This window comes from Engraulis encrasicolus, chromosome 1 (assembly GCF_034702125.1).
Source record: "Engraulis encrasicolus isolate BLACKSEA-1 chromosome 1, IST_EnEncr_1.0, whole genome shotgun sequence".
In the NCBI taxonomy this organism is placed as follows: Eukaryota; Metazoa; Chordata; class Actinopteri; order Clupeiformes; family Engraulidae; genus Engraulis; species Engraulis encrasicolus.
The window spans coordinates 30,996,396-30,998,895 of NC_085857.1; the positions used below are offsets into that span (position 1 = coordinate 30,996,396).

At 45.4% G+C, this 2,500-nt stretch overlaps 1 protein-coding gene across 4 annotated transcripts in view; it reads right to left on the reverse strand.

Moving 5' to 3' along the window:
- The window catches only part of sh3pxd2aa (SH3 and PX domains 2Aa), a 334,085-nt gene that overhangs the window by 134,728 nt on the left and 196,857 nt on the right, over positions 1-2,500 (reverse strand). For all 4 annotated transcript variants that reach the window (XM_063200280.1, XM_063200269.1, XM_063200275.1 and 1 more), the window contains exon 6: positions 2,182-2,207. In XM_063200280.1, the coding sequence (XP_063056350.1) occupies positions 2,182-2,207 (26 nt within the window). The remainder of the gene's footprint in view (positions 1-2,181; positions 2,208-2,500) is intronic.

Consider the following 2,500-nt stretch of genomic DNA (forward strand, 5'->3'; position numbering starts at 1 on the left):
AGACCACTGTAATAACAACAGAACCTGTGCGCAAGCAATATTTTCTATGTGGCCTCCTTCATACTCAAAATAGCACGTGATAAATAGCCAGGATAGGCAACTAGGATGAGGCAATTTGCTGTAGCCTAATTTAGTTATGCACGCATAGTAAGTATAAACACACACATACATGTGACAGCGCACCTTATGTTTCTTTCGGTTAGACCAGAGATGTTGGATGCTGTGATCAAATGCATGGGAGGGGCGTGAGAGGATAAGAAAGGCGAAAACTAACGAATACGGTTTGGATGCAGTCAGCGCGGCTATGGACGCATTTGTTACGTTACTGTTAGTGCAAATAAATCCCCGCGATGCCACTCCTTGTCGTTAAGAAGGATGGGCTATAAGTTCACCCCGAAGAACAGTAGCCTGTTCGGCCCTCCAAGAGAATGTCATTTCCCCTGATGTCCATGCGGTCAATATAAAATCAGGAAAGGTTGCACGCGCATAGTTACAACTGTAGCCTACAGTAGCCTAAAAGTGACAAGAATTAAGAACCTACGTGAAGGACATGAAATGTCACAGCGGACAAAGTAGTAACAGGAAACCTCTTCGCCCCTACCTTAGGCAACTCCACGTAGCGTGTGCGTCTTCTTTAATCCATATTATGCTCCTTGCTACCCCTTGCTGGAAATGTAATCCTTGGCGAGCAATGCAGTGACAAACTTCGTCATTTTATGTTCAACATTTAAGACAGCACCGAAGGCATGCTAAAACATGGCCTACACTAGGCCTACAACAAAAGACCACGCGTTCACTGACAACTGTATTTGGCGCTTATTAAGAAAGCAAGTTGACTCGGCATTCCTGCTCGGCTGACTGGGAGTGAGCGTCCATGTTGCCACTGGTAACTGGCGCGTGCATACAGCCAATAATAATCACTCGCACGAGTAGCCTACCAACATTTTCATTTATGCATATTCAATTACTTATTTTTTAATCACAAAACTGCCGTTTGCATGAACTGAAACGTTTCCTCTGATTGCTTACAATTTTCACAATGTCTGTTTGGTTCAAGCCCGAGCCCGACCCGAGTCCGACAGATATTCTATTTTTTTTGTCCGAGTCCAGCCCGGCCCGTCGGGTTCCGACCCGGCCCGTCGGGCTTCGGTCGGGTTGCCATGCTCTGCTAAACATATTAAGAATATCCACAACACACAAAAACAGTTCCTGACATGATGCTAAACATTCTAAGAAAGATCAACAACACACACATACACACAGACAGAGAGAGAAACAAAGACACAGACACAGACACACAGACACATACACACACACAGAAACACATACACAGACACAAACACACACACACACAGACACACACATACACACACACATACACACACGCACGCACACACGCACGCACGCACGCACACAAACACAAACACACACACAAGTTATCCCTAAAGTCCAGTCAAATAAGCCCGTCCCTCCATGGCCAGCTCGTTCCACAAAACACACATTCAGAGAAATGAAAAGGCAGTATTCACAGGAGCCAAGAGAGGGAGAGAGAGAGAGAGAGAGAGAGAGAGAGAGAGAGAGAGAGAGAGAGAGAGAGAGAGAGAGAGAGAGAGAGACAGAGACAGAGAGATACAGAGACAGAGAGAACCAGCAAGTGACAGATACACAGACAGACAGACAGACAGACAGATAGAGACAGATAGAGATAGAGAGAGAGAGAGAGAGAGAGAGAGAGAGAGAGAGAGAGAGAGAGAGAGAGAGAGAGAGAGAAAGAAATATAGAGAGAGAGAGAGAGAGAGAGAGAGAGAGAGAGACAGAGACAGAGAGCGAGAGAGAGAGAGAGAGAGAGAGAGAGAGAGAGAGAGAGAGAGAGAGAGAGATAAAGCAATACAACAGAATATTGCTAAACCATTTTAAACGAACAGGAGCAAGGAAACAGTAACAGAGAGATAGAACATGCATAGCCCATCACAAGTTCTGTGCAGAGAGTTAACAGGTCTCAAGAACAGACTGATAGAGACCCCAGCAGAGAAAAGAGCAATGAATAGATAAATACGCCTAGAAAGACGAAAGATGGACTTCAGATTCTGGTGAAGGAGTGAGTGACGGAGAGAACCTGGCAGGAAGGAATAAAATGAACAGATGGGTAACGGAGGTAAAGAAGAATGTAAGGGGTCTTACCTGATTTGCGCTTGGTGCCATAGTCCCTGAAAAACAGACAGCAGGAAAAGAGGGACATATTCAGATTCAGAGTCATCCTCACTGGCTGTCAAGTGCGCACACACACACGCTTGTGTGTGTGGGCTTGTGTGTGTATGTGTGTGTGGGTATGTGTCAGTTAGACATCGCCACAATACGTAAACACACACACAAACATGAGCTTACACTCTGGAGTATTCACACACACACTCAAGTGTGTATTTCTGTGTGTGTGTGTGTGTGAGAGAGTATGGGTGAGAAAGAGAGAATGTAAGTGTGTGTATCGTATGCATGTGTGCAA